Raw genomic sequence first — 16,780 nt, forward strand, 5'->3', positions numbered from 1 at the left:
ACATAGAAATAAATTGGGTCATAAATGCTTATTATTGCATGGGGCCTTCTTTTTGTATTTCTATCATGGAAAGCTTCTTCCTTTTTTTGTCTCTTTACCAAAACATTCAGGATAAACATATGTATAAACTTAATGATCTGTGGTTGTGATACCCATTGCTAAAAGTCCAAATGTCCTTTATAGTAGTGATATATCCTTTTGGCTTTATTCTCTGTAGCAGGCATTGTGTCTCTAAATATTGCCTTCTTTACTCCCAACTGTGTTCTGCCTGGTTAGATTTTAATACCCCCAAACAATCCTCTTATAGCAACCCTTTTTCCTCTACAGAGTGCCTTGGATTTTTTTTTTCCCCCGTTAATAGCTCATTTTCTACACTTTATATTTGGGAGGGTCTGTACCTATATAACTGCAGGTATTATATAGTTTTTTCTTTGTTATTCAGGAAAAGATTTGACATTGTGGGTCTGATAGCAAGGCCTACTGAGAATGTGGGCTTTGCTTGCTATACATATCCTTTTAAATAAAGCTAAGATTGATGTATAAATAGCTTGGGCTGATTTATGTTTTCTCTCTGCTCTGCAAGCTTAGAGAATCAAAAGTTTCCTTAACTGTTTACTAGAAGACATATTTAGGTGGAATGGGAGCAAATAGAAAGTAACAAAACCACATAAGCGTTGACTCAATTCAGTTGTTTTAAAAAATAATTACATTTTGTTAAACTTCTATTTGCATGAGTCTTGGGCATGCTTGTCATGAGGGAAAAGACAGATGGGGAGGGTGCAAGTCCTGGAGGGAAGCAGGTGGCAGGTAAGTCAATATATTTAGTACTCAGTTTGTTATCATAGAAAAGTCCTCTGGTTTCGCTTTGTAAAGAGGTTGGCATGAGGTCTGTCTAGCTGTAGAAGGGATAGCCAGCTAGGAGTCAGATGACCAAGGTTTCAGTTCAGTTCTGCACACATCAATATTTTAAATACACTTTCAGAAGGACTAAAGTTGATGTCTGTTTAACATATTCCCCAAAAAACTAGAATTGATGATACAGAGTAGAAAACTGGGGCTCACTGAGTGGATGAGGGCTTGGGAGTTGGGGTAGATTTCAGCCCACCTCACCCTAAATGATTAGTAACTAGTCATCTTGAAATGCTTCTTTAAAAAGTCACATTTTATATGGCCATTATTAATTCAGTCCATGTCGAATAATTATATATTTGTATGGTTGGAAAAGAACAAGAATCTGACAGTATTTCTTGCAATACAGATGACCAGTGTGGCCCTGCACTTTCTCTCTTGTGTATTTCTCTTTTCTAGATTACAATATATGTTGACTTGTACAGGCTGTATATATAGCTCAGCCTGATTTATTCACCTTAGTTAAAACCATATAATATCCAGAATACTTCATCATCACCAAATGTTTAGTAACATATTGCAGCTTTTTTAGTGAAAGGAATCAACCAATAAGATTGCCAAAACTAATTTTACTTTTAGGCCCGATTTTTAACATATTGGGGAAATTATCTACTTATGGTGTATGCTCAACAGAAAATTTAAAATTGTAAACTAATTGCTGGATATATTTAATGATGAGTCCTGAGTGCCATGTGTTATGACCTTGTGCGCTATTCCAAAAATACATAAAGCTACTGAAACTGTGGTCATGTAATTGCATCAGTTTACATCTACTCTAATTTGATTGTAGATAGTTGTCTCCTTCCTTCCATTTTAATGAGAAAAGTGTGATTTTTTCAACCTCATAGACAACATCTGGGGAAGATGTACGGGACTTCACAAAGGTGCTGAAGAATAAGTTCAGATCGAAGAAATACTTTGCCAAACATCCTCGGCTTGGCTACCTGCCTGTCCAGACAGTTCTTGAAGGTGACAACTTAGAGACGTAAGTTTACTTTTACTGTTAAAACTTGTATTTGTATATGCTCTGATATCTGCTACTTTTATGTTAGTGACAAAAGAGAAATCTGATACCAAAAAAGAATTTGTGTTTTGGTAAAATGTTTCATTTTAAAAGAGGTAAAATAAACTTGGAATCAGTCTTCACAACATGAATTTTGACTGTTTGCTTTTGATGGCACAGCAAAACTTCCAGGTTTAATTTTGCCTGTGTTCCTAAACATGAAATAGACAAAATTTCTTAAAAGTATATAATTTGAGTTTACAAACATAAATGAAACAAAGCTTCAAGTAACAAAATTACTTTGGGATTATAAAGCAGAGAATAGCAATTTATAGCCTGAAATGAAAAGAACAAGAAATTTTAAAGTGAGCCAGAAGAAATGAAAGAGCAAATTTTAAATTACTAAACAATTATACATCAAGATCAAAATAAATATGATTTTAAATCTTTGAATCACTTTTTAAAAATATCAGCATAAATATGCCTGCCAAGGCAGTTTTCTTGTGCTTGAATCTTGGGGGGAATTAACTTTTATTGCTAATCATAGCAGAGTGCCTAGTCGTAAAGAATAGTGAAGTTCTAGTTACAGAAATATGCCCTCTCAAATAACTACAGAAGAGAAGCTCCAAAGTGTGAAGTATGGAGTTTCCTACGTTATATAGTAGAGAAAATTGTAATAAGAAGTATAAAAATGTGTTGACATTTAACCTTCAAAACTCATAATTCATTTTATTGTGTATATGAGAGATAATCAGAGAATAGTAATCGTCCAGTGTATTATGACAGTCCATGTCTCAAAGATGTCAAAATAGAGGGATAGACTATTTAGTCCAATTTTTTTTTCCATATAAAACCCTATAGACCAGGGGCTTTGCTACATTTATGTGCAGTTTTTTTTTTTTTAATTTGTTGAACTGCTAAGAAGTAGAAGAAAGACCACAGCCAAAGCATAGTAGGTATTTTTATCCCTCTATAGGTAACATTATGGGTGTGCAGCAGAAAGAAATATAAAGCAGCTGTATATGTAGATAAAAATACCACATACTCATTTAAAGCATACCAAGAAATTCAAACTTTTTGATAACCTTGCTTGATTTCAAATTCTGTACAATTAGGATATATGCCTCCCAGTCATTTTTTTCCACAGTACATTTTAGAAGAAATTTTATTGAAACAATTTCAGTTTAAAGGACACTACTTAAATACTTAAAATCCATAAGGAAAGGTATATTTTTGGTCCTCTGTTTTGTGGGTAGATTTTTTTTTTTCAAAAGTATATGATAATACATTATTTGTTTTAGTATCCAATATATAGCTTAACTATGCTGAACACCTTCTAATAAAGACAAAATTTTACTTATCTTGGTATCAGATCTAAATAACCTTTGGAGTAGTTGCCTGAAGCATAGAATTATCACACAGTGCTTTTATTTATAGGATACTTTGATAGGTTTGAAATAGTGATGTGCCTTTCACTCTTTGGATAAACCATTTGGGACCATTTATGTCCCAGATATCTGCATCCTTCATATGAATCATACAGATAAATAGATCTTTTAAACTCCTTTTAAGCAATTTTGATAATTTGCCTTTCACTGTCAAAACAATCACTGACATCAATCATTCTATTCTGGGTGACTCAGTGAAAGTAAAAAAGAACAGAAAAGTGTGCCAAATAATTTCGTGCTGTGATTTTTGTCTGTAACTCTGAAGATGCTTCATTTTAGCTAACATAAATTTACCAGCATTGTCAGTGAGAGGAAAACAAGAGAAAGAAAAGAAGGAGTGTAAGATTAAGTCAGATGTCACAAGATCGTTTCTGAAAAAGATTTATGAGCTACTGGATACATTGGGCAGGTTTTCTTCTTTTTTCACTCCTAGGATGCGTTCTTGGAGTCAGTATAGTTCATTTTTCTACTGAGCCCTTTCCAGTACAGGGCCACTTAATCTTCTGGTGTAACAATTTACATGAGTGGGTAGTAAAAAATTTGATTTCATTTATTCTCCTATTTGTGGGAAGAGAACATTGGAGAAAAACCAGCAAAGTGGTAAATGTGTTGAAGTTATATATGAAGCTGATTAGAATTTTCTTTTGCTTCTTTCTCTTTCATCTCTGCAAAATGTAAGGTCTTATCCCCTATCCAGTAATTATACATGCGTGCGTGGAGGGGTTTTATGGGAAAATTAGTAAAAGAAGGTAAACAAATCCATGATTAGGCTTATTCGATTAATTTTATAACTATGCAAGATTTTTTTTTTCAAAAAATAAATCAAAATAAATGTGTAGAGCTTGATGAAAGAGTTACCGTTGAAAATAAACCTGAGAAACAGGCTCAAAGAGTGACAAAGAAATTTGAGAATTGAGTGAGATTTACTGGCCAAAAAGGTTTCCCTGAAGATTAAAAGGAGTAAAATAGACACCTCTCCCTGGTATTGGTTAAGGTGGAGTAGATGAGTTTCATGTTTTTTTAAGTTCTTACTGTAGCAAGAACCAATTCATAGTAAGTAGAATTATGGTTGTGGGGGCATTGCACTGGCAGGAAGTGACAGCTAACCTGGAGAACTGAAAGAGTAATAGGGCCAAACGCTCAGTGTTTGGTGCCTGGGGAGGAGAGGGAGAGTTTCAAGCCAAGGCAAACATTTTCAAAAGCCTGAAGACAAGATTGTTTCAGAAACTGGGATGGGAAGTAATGAAAATGGAGAGAAAAGCAAGAACCAGATAATGAAGGACCTTGTAGGCCATGCCACGGTGTTTGTAGGTTACTTGAGAGCCGTGGGGAGCCATTGAAGATTTGTATGTTAGACCACACTGGGACTGCACTTACTCTGCCTGGGGAGAAATGGACTTCAGAAGGCAAAAAGGTTGGAAGCATGAGGAACAGTCTGCTGAGAATTTAAGGCACCAAAGGAGTCACGAAGTTCTTCAAAGAAAGTCTGGGTTATATTTCATATAACATTAGTAGAGTCAGATTCCTTCCATATTAGTGTGTGATTAACCAAACTCTGTTCAAACACTACTCTGGAAAGCAGGGATAGGCCACATTATGAAGTCTGGGCTAACACATAGATTGGTCTTATTTTTAACCCCCTTTAATCATAGATTCTAACAATGCAGGGAGAATATTGCCCAGTTTTCCTCTTCTAGAATTAAATGAAAAAGCTTATCACTTAACATTTTTTTCTGCAAATCAAGGTACTTTGAAGTCAATAAAGCCTAAACTTTTGGGTTTTTTTAATCTTTATTCCTTTTCTTAGAAATTTTCACAATATATAAAAAACTTTCTCTTGAGAAACTTCAATTCAGCTTTCTGCCTCTGCCATTCTTATCTTAGTTCAGTGAATCACTATTGTGCTAACTGAATTAACCTTACAGGAACCAGTCAAGCAGTTTCACAAAGCTTTTCTGAGTTCAATTAAGATCAAAAAGTACATATGTTTCTTACATTTAAAGCTCACAGCGAATGTTGTAGTACACTTGAATTTTAGAAATGGTCTCTCAAGCAGTTCCTATTTTTTAGAAAGTGTATAGCAAATCATTTACCTGACACTTACCATACATATTTCAGAGTTAATGAAAAGTGATGTAAAAAGACTATTGAATAATACTGTTTTGTTTCATTGTTGTTGTATCTATTTTATACATGGGTAATTAAGTCTATTTACAGTATAGATGTTCTGACAAACACAGACTGAATAAATGCCTGTTTTTGAAAGTAGGTCCAAAGAGTCTCAGTTTTCCATCCCAATAAGATGACCTTCCATCTTCTTTTAACCTTTGCTATGCAGACATCAACTTTTGCTTCCCAGTAGGAGATAATGAGATCATTAACTTTTTCTTGAGTGTGTATCTGTAATAGAAATAGGAGAATCAAGTAGATCTAGAATAATTTAAACTTTTCTTCCTCTTTGTTTCAATCAGCATTAGCTTTTGCAGGAGATTTTACTTAATTAGAAAACTAATTTTCTTTAGAATTTAAAATTTCCACCTTCATCAGTATTCCCTCCTCTTCCTTCCCCTCCAGTAAAAAAGGTTAGCGTTTCAACTAGCTTTTAATTAGGATCATTTGTTTTCAAAGGATACATGGAGTCTTCGGGATTTCTAGGCAGTGCTGGGAGGTTGGAGTGTACCCCCAGGGCTAGGAGGGATACTGAATAATCAAGTTCCAGTCTCAAGCCCTGATTCAAGCAATGTTCCTTTTGTCAGTTTCTTAGATAGAACTTCTGGATAAAATTTTTGTTTGAAGACAGTGAGTGTATCACGATCTAGAAAAGTTGCTTTCAGTTTTATGGATAATTGAGAATTTTGGCCGGGTGTAGAGGAAAGCGTCGCATCTTTTTTCAGTGAATCTGTGAGGTTGAGATACTTTGTGTACACCTGGATTTGGATTTTTACGTTTAAAATTGAGCAAAGATTCAGAACATTCTCATTGCAACTCTGCCATCAATATACAATGTAGTCTTCGGTATTTAACTTTACCATTCTGATCAAGTTTCTTCACCAGGAAAAACAAAAATATGATTGCATCTCCCTTCGGTATGTTATGGAACATTATTGTTTACATAACTTTGAGGTATTTTAGAGCGTTCTGTTTCTTTTTTCAATCAGATTACTTAAAGATGTGTTTGCTATCTATAACAAATATCCTGTAATATCTGTGAAAAGGCCCCTGCAGGCACTTGAATACACAGTATCTTTTCTAGAATAGACAGTCATTTGTTAGTTTTGATTTTGTCACAGTGGACCTCAGGGCAACCAAACATGGGAGTGGAAGACAATTGAGAATGTCCCCCACCCCTACGCCCACTGCTTTTGTCTTAAATTGCTCTAAAGTGTTTGTTCTATGACTTTTGTCTCCCTCTGCCCTCTTTGCAGTCCTATCGCACTCATCAGTCTGTGGCCAGAGCACTATGAGTGAGTATTCGCAGCTCCATATGCACAAGACTGATGTTCTGATCAGCTTTATCAGCATGGGGTGATTACTAAGCTCTTGTTCTAAAATAATACTTCTGCCCCCTGGGTAACAATCCTAGTGGTTTCTTTGCATGTCAGATTCATCATTTAACTAAGCTAACATTCCTAAAGTAACATCTGTCAACATTTGTGTATAAAACTGTTTATTTGCTTTCTCTCTTATAGCCCTTCACAGTCTCCTCAGCTGTTTCATGATGATACCCATTCAAGAATAGAACAGTATGCTACACGGTAAGAAACTCTGATAGGAAGCCTCCACTGCACTGCCACCCAGAATGTATCTCTTTCTGTATTAATCTTATATCATTAACGTGCCTTGATTTAAGGGAGGTAGTTTGGCAGAAGTCGTGATTCCATTATATTTGAAAGCTGGGCTTTCATCTCTCCATGTTGTAATTTGCACTTTACCAAACACCTGCTATACATTCTGTGGACTAAATCTCCATGGGATGTGATTACTGAGCTCATGAGAACCCAAACACCGTACAAGCAGGGTTTAGATAATGTAACCCAGTTTTCAGTGAATGAAAGTAGGGATTGAAAGTGTTCTCAGGAGAGGGTGCACATATGAATTAAAATATGTAATTAAATGTATGCTAAAGCTTTATTATAGGGGTTTATTTTAGAGTCCCCAAACAATATAGAGTATAGGCTGGTCTTGATGGTATGTACAAACTTTCAGGAAAAAAATATACACTAAGCATCGGCAGTGCTAGTTACTACCTGTGCCTTAAAAGGTTAGTTCCAGCGCCATAAAATAGTAACATTTGAACTGAGTCTAGGCCAAGTAGAAATTTTGGGAGAAAGTCAGGCTTGGACCATTGGAAAAACATACTCAAAAGCATTGAGCTAGGAAAGAACGTGGTTTATTTAAAGGATTGCAGGTAGAGAAAGGGGAAAGGATGAGAAGGAATGAAGGGACAGAAGCTGAAGTCCAATAATGGGGGGCCCACCTGCTAAGGAGTAGGATTCTGTCCTTTGGTAAAGGGGAGTCATGGAGAGTCTTTAAACACGAGAGGAACATAATCAGATTTGTGTGAGAATGAAGACTGACCTAAGGGTCTCGGAGGTCAATTCTGAGACTAGGTCTATTAGGAGACTAAGTAACATGGTATAAAATAAAGGTCTCCAGGCCTTAAGGCAGTGGTGATAGAAATATAGCTCAACATTAGATGTTTTAATTTCAAAGTCTTGCTGGGGGATTTGGGCCGTTCTGTATTTTGTGAGAATTAGGACAGTTTAAGGAACACTGAGGATGTACCAGTCGACTATGCCCTATATGGCCACATTCTCTAACCTCCTTATTTTCATTTTGCAGACTGGCCCAGATGGAAAGGACTAATGGGTCTTTCCTCACTGATAGCAGCTCTACCACAGGAAGTGTGTAAGTAAATCATGAAATTAGTGCTGCCTGGGAAAGCTAGTTCTTGTATTATGGCTGTCGGATATAATCTTCATTGATTGCAGCCCTGAATTTTGATCCCAATCAAAACTGATAAGTGTGGTTATAAAAATGTCTACATAGATTTTATGCTTTCAAGCCATGATAGTATAAATTGGATATGTTTATTTAGTTAGTTTCGTATAAGTTACTGAAAAAAATCCTACATTTGGCCACTCATCTGTCTCAGGAAAATCAGATTGTTTTATTTATAAATACAGGTATAGATATTCATTCCATTTGTCTGATATTTCTTGTTAATTTAACAAATGTAATTCTACAGAATATGTGCTATTCTGTAAAATTCTCTTCCTTCTGTGTGCTCACATTTTCTCCATAGTCTCTGCCATTTAATAATTATAACCCACACAGGCTTGGACATCTCTTCCCCACTCTTCATTGAAAAGTGTTAACTCCTCTGCCAATATCTGATTTTATTAGCAACTAGGAAAAGCCTCCTTAACTTAAGAACACTTTTTAAAAGCCTTTCTAGACAGTTATTTTCCCTCTGATTATCCCACTGTTGTGTGCCATCTTGCTTTTAGAACTTTTCCCACCCTCCACCACCTTGGAATTAACATTTTAAATTCTGAATGATGTCTAAAAGATTTCAATAGTGTCAAATTTACTTGACTCACACAGATTCATTGTGGTCTGGATCTGGTGGGAAGCTGTAAGGTAACCAGGAAAGTTGTAGAACATGGTTCTTAGGTGTTTTATACTAAAAAAGATCATGGAGAGAGCCAAGTTGAAATACCTTAGGGCACTCTTAACATGGAATGTCTTCTTGTCAATATTTTTAAAAAATTGTTTTACTGTCATTAAGCTTATAAATAAAAGCTCTCAGGAGATTGTTCAATTTTAAATTTCAAAGATTAGCAAGTTAATACTATATAATAATGCAGTAGTGATTTACCTTATTATTAATGTACTGTGAGTTTGGAACAATTCCCAAAGCAAGATATCATAATGCTTGTTTCATATTTAACCTCCTAGTATGTATTTCTTATAAAGTAGTTAGCATCTTGAATATCCTAAATCCACATGACTTCTACCACGTTTGACAAATAGCTAAAGAATTAAATAAAATTTAAAAATAATCATTAAAACCAAAATAATTAAAACCAAACTTAAATTCTTTAAAATGTGTTTTTTGCATCTTGTGAACAGAGTAAAGGCAATGCTCAAATTTAGTTTCTCCTATTTTCAAATTAGAATGAGCACTATTTATTTTTAAATTTAGCACCAGTGCCTGAGAAAAGACAGTAATCAGATGACTAACAGCTGAATACATGTTAATATACTATCAGCAGATATCTTAACTCATTCTTCCATCCAGCAAATATTTATTGTAACCCTACCTTGCAGTAGCGTGCTGGGGGCAATTTCAAGAAGTTTGTAAGCTTCTTGTTAAACAGGGCCGTTATTCAAGTTCATTTGTATACACCTGCAGTTCAATAGATTAGGTTGAAATAAAAACAAAAGTAATACTCAAAACTCATCACACCCTAATTATTTTACTTCACTTTACTATTATCTATGCTCTTGGGGTATCAGGTGGTGTGCTGCAACTGTGTATCTTTTCGCAGCTCTACATTCTGTGAAGTCATTAGCTTAAATTGGCCATGAGGAAGGTATTTAAACCATAGAATTAAAAATGCTACAAATCAGGGCCTTTTTATATATTTATCTTGTAGAGAACCTGCTGGTAAACACTTAGCAGCACACCACTGCCATGTGTCCAATACTGTATAGATAAAGGTTGATCTGTCTTCAGGAATCTTACAGGCTAGAGGGGAGATGGATAAGTGTTCCCACAGGGGAGGAACATGGTGAGGGCATTTGAAGTAGACAAAATAATGGGCCCTCAAAGAAGTCGGCATCCTAATCCCTGAAACCTATGAATGTGTCACTTTACATGGCAAAAGGGACTTTGCACAAGTGATTAAATTAAGGATCTTGAGATGGGAAGATTATCCCGGATTATCTAGGTGGGTCCACTGTAGTTGCAGGGGTCTTTGAAAGATGGAGGAGAGTCAGTTAGGGAAGGGGAGGTAACCGCAGAAGCAGAGGTAAGATACAGAGATTTTACAGGTGCTACACTGCTGGCTTTGAAAATGGAGGAATGTGGTGGCCTCGAGGTGCTGGAAAAGGCAAGGAACCAAATTCTCCCTTCTATGGGAGATTAAATTAAGTGTAAGAATGTATAAATCACTAAAGAGAAATTGTTTTCCAGTTACTGGTACATTAATATTTTCTTAATGAATATGTTAATAAATCTTACTTTGTTAAAGCCAATCTGGAATTTCTTTGCTCCTTCACAGTTTGAACTACTGAGTATTCTGGGGTTCTTTTCCTGTGAACATGCAGGGGTTCCATCAAGTGAGAACGCTAACAAGGACTTAACCCTCGAAACCCTACTCTGGACCTAAAATCCAGTGGTTTGACATAGAATGGTCATTCTTTCTCCCTTAAATGTATAATATTTACCTTTAAAATATTTTCATTTTAATCAGTTTTTTTTTTTTTTTTTTTTTTTTTTTTTTTTGCGGTACACGGGCCTCTCACTGTCGTGGCCTCTCCCGTTGCGGAGCACAGGCTCCGGATGCGCAGGCTCAGCGGCCATGGCTCACGGGCCCAGCCGCTCTGCAGCACGCGGGATCCTCCCGGACCGGGGCACGAACCCGTGTCCCCTGCATCGGCAGGCGGACTCTCAACCACTGCGCCACCAGGGAAGCCCCAGTCAGTACTATTGACTTGACAAGATGAAGAAGTATTACAATAATAACTTTGTAATTCAGCATCTGCTGGGCCCAACCTCCCAAATTTGGTTTTGGGTGATCTCAGCCATAGGCAATAAAAGAAAGCCCTATGCCTTTGAGATGTGAATTTTGAGACTTGAACTTGTAATTCTCTCTAAGTTACCCAAGGCCCTTTAGTCATTTGTATCTGCAGTTTGAGCCTTTCTCTGTCCTTCAAACTGGTCAATGAAACCAGCTCCCTGGCCCCTAACAATGTTCATCTTCTGTGAAGCTGGTTAATTAGTCGTCGTACCTCCATGCATCATGGGTTGCTACCTCGCCAGCCTAGACCTGAATCAATCTCATGGTTTATGTGGGCCCACATAAACCCAATTCCCAATATTCCCTTTTCTCCTGAAAGTCTGACTGTGGACAATTTAAAGGCATTAATTTTAAGGGTACTAATTTTCTTTCAAGGAGGAATTGAGCAACCATGTCTCAAAAAGAGACAGGACTCAGGATAGTCCTGGGGAATCTGAGTAGCTGGAACTTAAGGACATCTCCTTAGGCCATTGCCATCAGGATGTCTCACTCCATCTGCCGTCTGCCCTTGAGCAACACTGTTTATGTGGAAGGATCAAATTGGGGGGCTGGCCTGATTGGCACTGGCATTGCTGTTTGCAACTCTGAAGCCTGGAACAGAAAAAATCTTTAAAGGAAGGAAATTGCGGACAAAGCGCTTTGCTGTACATTTACTTGACCTGGTTGGTCATATGAATGGCTAGGTTAGGACTCTAGACCTTGTCCGTTGACTTTGGACATTGAATATTATGAGAGTTGGAAGCTAAACATTTTTCTTTCTTTACAAATGATTTTCTGTTTTGTTTTGATTTCTGGCTGATTTCTTGAGATGCTTTATCCTGAATAGATAACATTTTCACTGGGATATATATGATCATTTTTCTTTTGTTATTATTTCTTTTTTGCATACTCAGTCTTTTTAGTTTCTATACTCTTTTTCGCCTGAGAAATATTTACAAATGTTCTCCTCTACTCTTACTTTTTTATTGCTTTATTATTTCATTTTATTATTTAGTTTATATGCACTGTATTTTTATGCTTTGTCCATTTGTCCTGTCCATTTATTAGATCTGTACTTTTTAATCCTCTCTTATTATGGCCTCTCTCTTCATTTAAATTGAGTGAAGTGCCTCCAAGCATCACTGACTTAGAGTCTTGTTATCCTTAGCAGCTAATTGGTATCCCTGTAGTGTTGATACATTAGCTTCACAGCCGTCTCTGCTCCTTCATAATACAGTTATGTTTAGGGTATAATAATAAATTACCCATTTACTCCCTCTCAGGAAAATACCCTCCCCCACCTCCAAACACACACGCACATAACCTCCTTGCTAGGTTTCTGTTTCATTTTGCTACATGGGCATCCTAGGAGCTTTGGGTTCTGCTTTCTTTCTTTCTTTTTTCATTTATTTTTTTGACCTCACTGCATAGCTTGTGGGATCTTAGTTCCCCGACCAGGGATCAAACCCATGCCCCCTGCAGTGCAAGTGCAGAGTCTTAACCACTGTACCTCCAGGGAAGTCCCTGGATTCTGCTTTCAAACACTGCTGCTCTGCATTGGTGCAGAACCCATTCTCTCATCTTATCCTCACCCTTCTAAATTTAGAAGCAAGCATGAGATTCTCCTGAGAGGCTCCCTTATTTATTTCACAGCCATATGGTGTTTTCGCAGGACAGGTAATCGAAGGACGCTGCCATAGCTTATTTCAGTCCTTCCCATCTATGTTTCTTATTTCCAGTTTCTAACTGTGTTGAAAGAGTCCCACTCCTTTTTTTTTTTTTTTTTTTGCGGTGGCCTCTCACTGCTGTGGCCTCTCCAGTCACGGAGCACAGGCTCCGGACACACAGGCTCAGCAGCCATGGCTCACGGGGCCCAGCCGCTCCACGGCATGTGGAATCTTCCCGGACCGGGGCATGAACCCGTATCCCCCACATCAGCAGGCGGACTCTCAACCACTGCGCCACCAGGGAAGCCCCCCACTCCTTTTTCATTCATTTGATAGTAGAAAGGTGGTGAGATTAGGGAGGTTTACTGATAAAGGAAGCAAAGTAAATCAGCAGGTGGCTTATTTGAACCTGTGCTTTGGCTGTTTTGCAGGCCTAACAGTCATTATTTTCAGTTCCTTCTTTATATCGCTCTGATCTCAGTGCTCAGGAGATACCTTTTCTAAGAACTCACTACCTCAGATGCAATTTCATGTCCCTTCTTTATCAGAGTAAAGTGTGATAACACAGGGTTGGATTTTCAAATTAGACTCACAGAATCAAAGATCTCACCTAGTATCAAGCAGTACTCATAAGCAAAAGGTCCAGGACTGCCCGTGCCACTCACCAGGTTACTTCTGGCTGCATTAGGATGTGCTCTGACCGCGGGGTAACAGATGAGGTCTTTAAGGGATATTTGCAGTCACATCACTTACACAGTAGGGAGCTGGTTCAGTCATGGAATAGCTCCATTTTATACTCTGATAGCTACATAACTTGCAAGATGTTTTTCTGACGCCCTATCCTATAAATCCATAGATTCCAGGATTTGTTTACCAAAAGCCATCAAAACAGATGAGGTACAATCTGCCAAAGGTATTCTGTAGCAGGACTCTCCTGCTAGTATTAGCCAGGAAGTCTGTCATTTGCACATTTACAAGGAGATCTGACTGGATCTCTGGTAAAAGAAGGGAAGGATTCCAGTCTTGCTGATAAGCATTTCCTTCACATAAACATATCAACTTTGTCTCCTTTGTTATACTTCTGTTTCTGTCAATCATTAGATTTGACCACATTATTAATATGTCTAGTTCATTAGATAAGTAGTTAGAAAAGTGGGAGAACCCAAGTCAATTAAATGGAGTTCCTTGTTTAATGCAGAATGATTGATCCTAGAAGTGACATGCTGATAATATCAAGTAAGATATCTGTAGCTATTTTATAAATATCTACAATTATAATTTATGTTAAGTTATTTAAATGAAAGAATATAAGGATTTGCTTCTCTCACGCTTTGGGTTACAAAGCATTATAAAATTGCTTTTAACCACATGCTAAAGACAGTGGAATCAACTAGTTGATTGGGACTGCTATAGCAAAAGACTACAAACTGGGTGGCTTATAAATGACTAACATTTTTTTCTCATAGTTCTGGAGACGGGGAAGTCCAAGATCAAGGAGCCAGCGGGTTTAGTACCTGATGAGGACCCCCTTCCTGGTTCATAGCTGTCATTTTGTAGTTTCCTCACAAGGCAGAAGCAGGAAGGGAGCTCTCTGGGGTCTCTTTCATAAGGATACTAATCCTAGTCTTAGAGGCTCCACCCTCATGACCTAATCACCTGCCAAAGACCCTACCGCCACACACCTTTACACTGGGGATTAGGTTTCGATATAATTTCGGGGAGGGGAAACAGTCTATAGCAGTTTATTTTTAATTAGCAGTCTTTTAACCCACTCTTTTGGCATTCAGTTATTGATTTTCCCTGTAAAGTCTTTTACATTAACTATTTAAGTGTTGCACTTTATATCCTCTGCTGAGCAAAATATCTCTTCTTTGTGAGATATACATGTTAGACCAAAGGCAAAGCATGGAATGTTGGTGTGTGTGTATAGTGTACATACACTATTAGGTAAAATATCTTCCCAGAGTTTTAAAGTGAGGTCATTGGGACACTGAGCTTTAAGGCAGCCGTGGGTCAGTAGCCATCCTGACCATCGTCGTCTCTCCTTCCTTTACCTCCAGAGACATCCATGTCCAGCTGTGAGCCTTTGTGTGTGTCTCCTTTGTCTCCACAGGGAGGACGAGCATGCCCTCATCCAGCAGTACTGCCAGACGCTCGGAGGGGAGTCCCCTGTGAGCCAGCCCCAGAGTCCCGCTCAGATCCTGAAGTCGGTAGAGAGGGAAGAACGCGGAGAACTGGAGCGGATCATTGCTGACCTTGAGGAAGAACAAAGGTGTGCTAGACCTGGGAGGAGAAGATGTGTCACCCTGGGAAAACTTCTGATGGGGAATTCTTTCATATTCACTTCAACATGACCCTTACCCATTCTTTTTTCAGGACTATTGTCCAGGAAGTACAGCAGAGGCAAACTTTTAAGAGGACATTAACACACTGGGCAGCTGGCTACAGATTACAGCTGCATTTCAGGGTTCAGGGATGGTGTCTGTTAGAGCACTTGTTTACTTAAAAGCACAGTTTTATTCATGCTTGCTTATATCACGGTTGTACGTGTTTTTACCTATGAGGAAGTAAGTAGCACGGGCTGCATTTGGAGCTCATGGACAATCTGGGTGAGAAGGTGAGGTATACAGTACTAATGCCCATTTTCCCTTCTCTACACTAGAAATCTGCAAGTGGAATACGAGCAGCTGAAGGAGCAGCACTTGAGAAGGGGCCTCCCTGTTGGCTCCCCTCCAGACTCTGTTGTGTCTCCTCATCACACGTCAGAGGATTCAGAACTTATAGCAGAAGCAAAACTCCTCAGGCAGCATAAAGGTCGGCTGGAGGCTAGGATGCAAATTTTGGAAAATCACAACAAGCAGCTGGAGTCTCAGCTCCACCGACTTCGGCAGCTGCTAGAGCAGGTAGAGTGTGCGGAACTTGATGTCACCTGTCCCCACCCCATCTGCCCCAGTCCCATGTCCCATGGGACTCAGTCCCAGAGTTGGTAGAGAGGTTCACTTCCGGTTTCTCCTCTCCATAGTGGATTTAGACTGGCTTAGAAATCCCTCTTCAAACATAAGCATTAAAGGCTCACTGGCACCAAAAAATGCGTTTTCCCAGCTTAAGATGGAATTGCCCGTTCTTCTTTAACACTGAAATCTGTCTCAGCTCTGAATAGTTTAAGGCAAAAGATCCTATAACATATATCTGCATAAATTACATTTGGGAAAGATGTGGGCCTTAAGGGAAAGGAACTCTTCATGGTAAAACCTCCTTCCAGTGAGCTATTTTCAAGAAATTAAGTAACATGTTTATTAATTTGCAGTTTTTATTTCCTAACATAGCTATTATTTCCTGCCATAACATGTTTTATGGCGGTTGTTTGCAGACTTTCTTGACAATAAAAAATACAGTTTGCATTATGATGAATGCATACATGTATGATGAATACACAATGCTAATTGCTGTTATTAAAAAATGCTGTCTCTTACTTTCCATTTTTTTCCTTCCTTCTTTCCTTCTTCCCTTCCTTCCTTCCTTCCTCCCTCCCTCCCTCTTATTTTTCTTCTGTCTTTCTTTCTTAGTGCTGGTTTTATAACTCATCAACGGGTAATAGCCTGCAATTTTGAAAAACACTGTTCTTTGGGATATAAAAGAAGCATCAGATACAGCTTCTGCCTTTTTACCTTCAATCTTGTTAGAGACCATAACAAAATAGTATGATATATAAGGTAGTATCATCTATAAAGACACAACACACTATAGAGAATTAAGTACCTGATTACATCTAGCAGTTAAAGCATAGGCATCATGTCACAGAACTGGTAGTGAAGATGTCTTTGCAGCAGGTGTCTGTTGTATAGAATCCCAGCAAATGGACCTGGAACTTTTCTCTCTTGAAGAATCCCTGACATGAGAATTCATGTCATCTTTTGCCTTTTTCTCTGGCCTATGCAGTACGGGGCCCCTACGCAATGAATAGGA

The 16,780-nt window shown here is 38.1% G+C and overlaps 1 protein-coding gene across 9 annotated transcripts in view; it reads left to right on the plus strand.

The window, feature by feature from the left end:
• Window positions 1-16,780, plus strand: part of UTRN (utrophin) — a 550,217-nt gene that overhangs the window by 513,868 nt on the left and 19,569 nt on the right. For 8 of the 9 annotated variants that reach the window (XM_024747877.1, XM_024747875.1, XM_024747874.1 and 5 more), the window contains 6 exons: window positions 1,758-1,894; window positions 6,786-6,824; window positions 7,050-7,115; window positions 8,203-8,268; window positions 14,928-15,086; window positions 15,477-15,717. In XM_024747877.1, coding sequence (XP_024603645.1) covers window positions 1,758-1,894; window positions 6,786-6,824; window positions 7,050-7,115; window positions 8,203-8,268; window positions 14,928-15,086; window positions 15,477-15,717 — 708 coding nt within the window. The remainder of the gene's footprint in view (window positions 1-1,757; window positions 1,895-6,785; window positions 6,825-7,049; window positions 7,116-8,202; window positions 8,269-14,927; window positions 15,087-15,476; window positions 15,718-16,780) is intronic. The other variant, XM_024747879.1, reaches the window with a different exon arrangement.

The sequence above is a fragment of the Neophocaena asiaeorientalis genome, unplaced genomic scaffold (genome assembly GCF_003031525.2).
Source record: "Neophocaena asiaeorientalis asiaeorientalis breed wild unplaced genomic scaffold, Neophocaena_asiaeorientalis_V1.1 scaffold123, whole genome shotgun sequence".
Classification (NCBI taxonomy): domain Eukaryota; kingdom Metazoa; phylum Chordata; class Mammalia; order Artiodactyla; family Phocoenidae; genus Neophocaena; species Neophocaena asiaeorientalis.